This window comes from Penaeus monodon, chromosome 22 (genome assembly GCF_015228065.2).
Source record: "Penaeus monodon isolate SGIC_2016 chromosome 22, NSTDA_Pmon_1, whole genome shotgun sequence".
NCBI lineage: Eukaryota > Metazoa > Arthropoda > Malacostraca > Decapoda > Penaeidae > Penaeus > Penaeus monodon.
This window is the reverse complement of record NC_051407.1, coordinates 4,963,419-4,963,996: the sequence shown is the minus strand read 5'-3', so window position 1 is coordinate 4,963,996 and position 578 is coordinate 4,963,419. Positions and strand designations below refer to the sequence as shown.

Genomic DNA, 578 nt, shown 5'->3' with positions numbered 1-578 from the left:
GTAGCAGGAAGTTGTAATACTATTAGGGAATACCATTCAATTTATGTTTACTGTGTTTTGACTATAAGTATTGTGGGTTGGCACCTAGAGAGATCAGCATTTACTTCTGTATACAAATGCAGGAAATTATTTCATTTATATGAGCTTTATAGTATGTAAGGAGCTGGCATAGTCAGTGATTGAGTACTGGCTTTGCAATTGCAAGGCCTAAGGTTTGTACCTGGTCAGCCCCTCTTGGTAAAATCAGCGGTAGGTGAGTACAAGCTGGAATTAAGAAAAGGAACTGGCCACCTACCACATCATCCCACAGCTTAATACAAATATTTACCCTATGTCCTCTTGGATAAGAAATCAAGCTTGATAGTATTTATATTCTTATTAGATTTGTTTGATGATATACAGTACAGTGAATTTATGTATTCAGATTTTGTTTATTTCTTTTTTACAGGATCTCCAACTTGGGTATGTTTGGAATAAGTGAGTTCAGTGCAATTATCAACCCTCCACAATGTGGCATTTTGGCTGTGGGTTCTGGGATTGTAAAAATAGGTGAGTAAAAAAATTGCCATACTTCTTTA

The 578-nt window shown here is 36.0% G+C and overlaps 1 protein-coding gene across 1 annotated transcript in view; it reads left to right on the top strand.

Annotated features, from left to right (window-relative positions):
• The window catches only part of LOC119586841 (dihydrolipoyllysine-residue acetyltransferase component 1 of pyruvate dehydrogenase complex, mitochondrial-like), a 10,976-nt gene that overhangs the window by 9,426 nt on the left and 972 nt on the right, over positions 1-578 (top strand). The window contains exon 8 of the mRNA XM_037935569.1: positions 449-549. Coding sequence (XP_037791497.1) covers positions 449-549 — 101 coding nt within the window. The remainder of the gene's footprint in view (positions 1-448; positions 550-578) is intronic.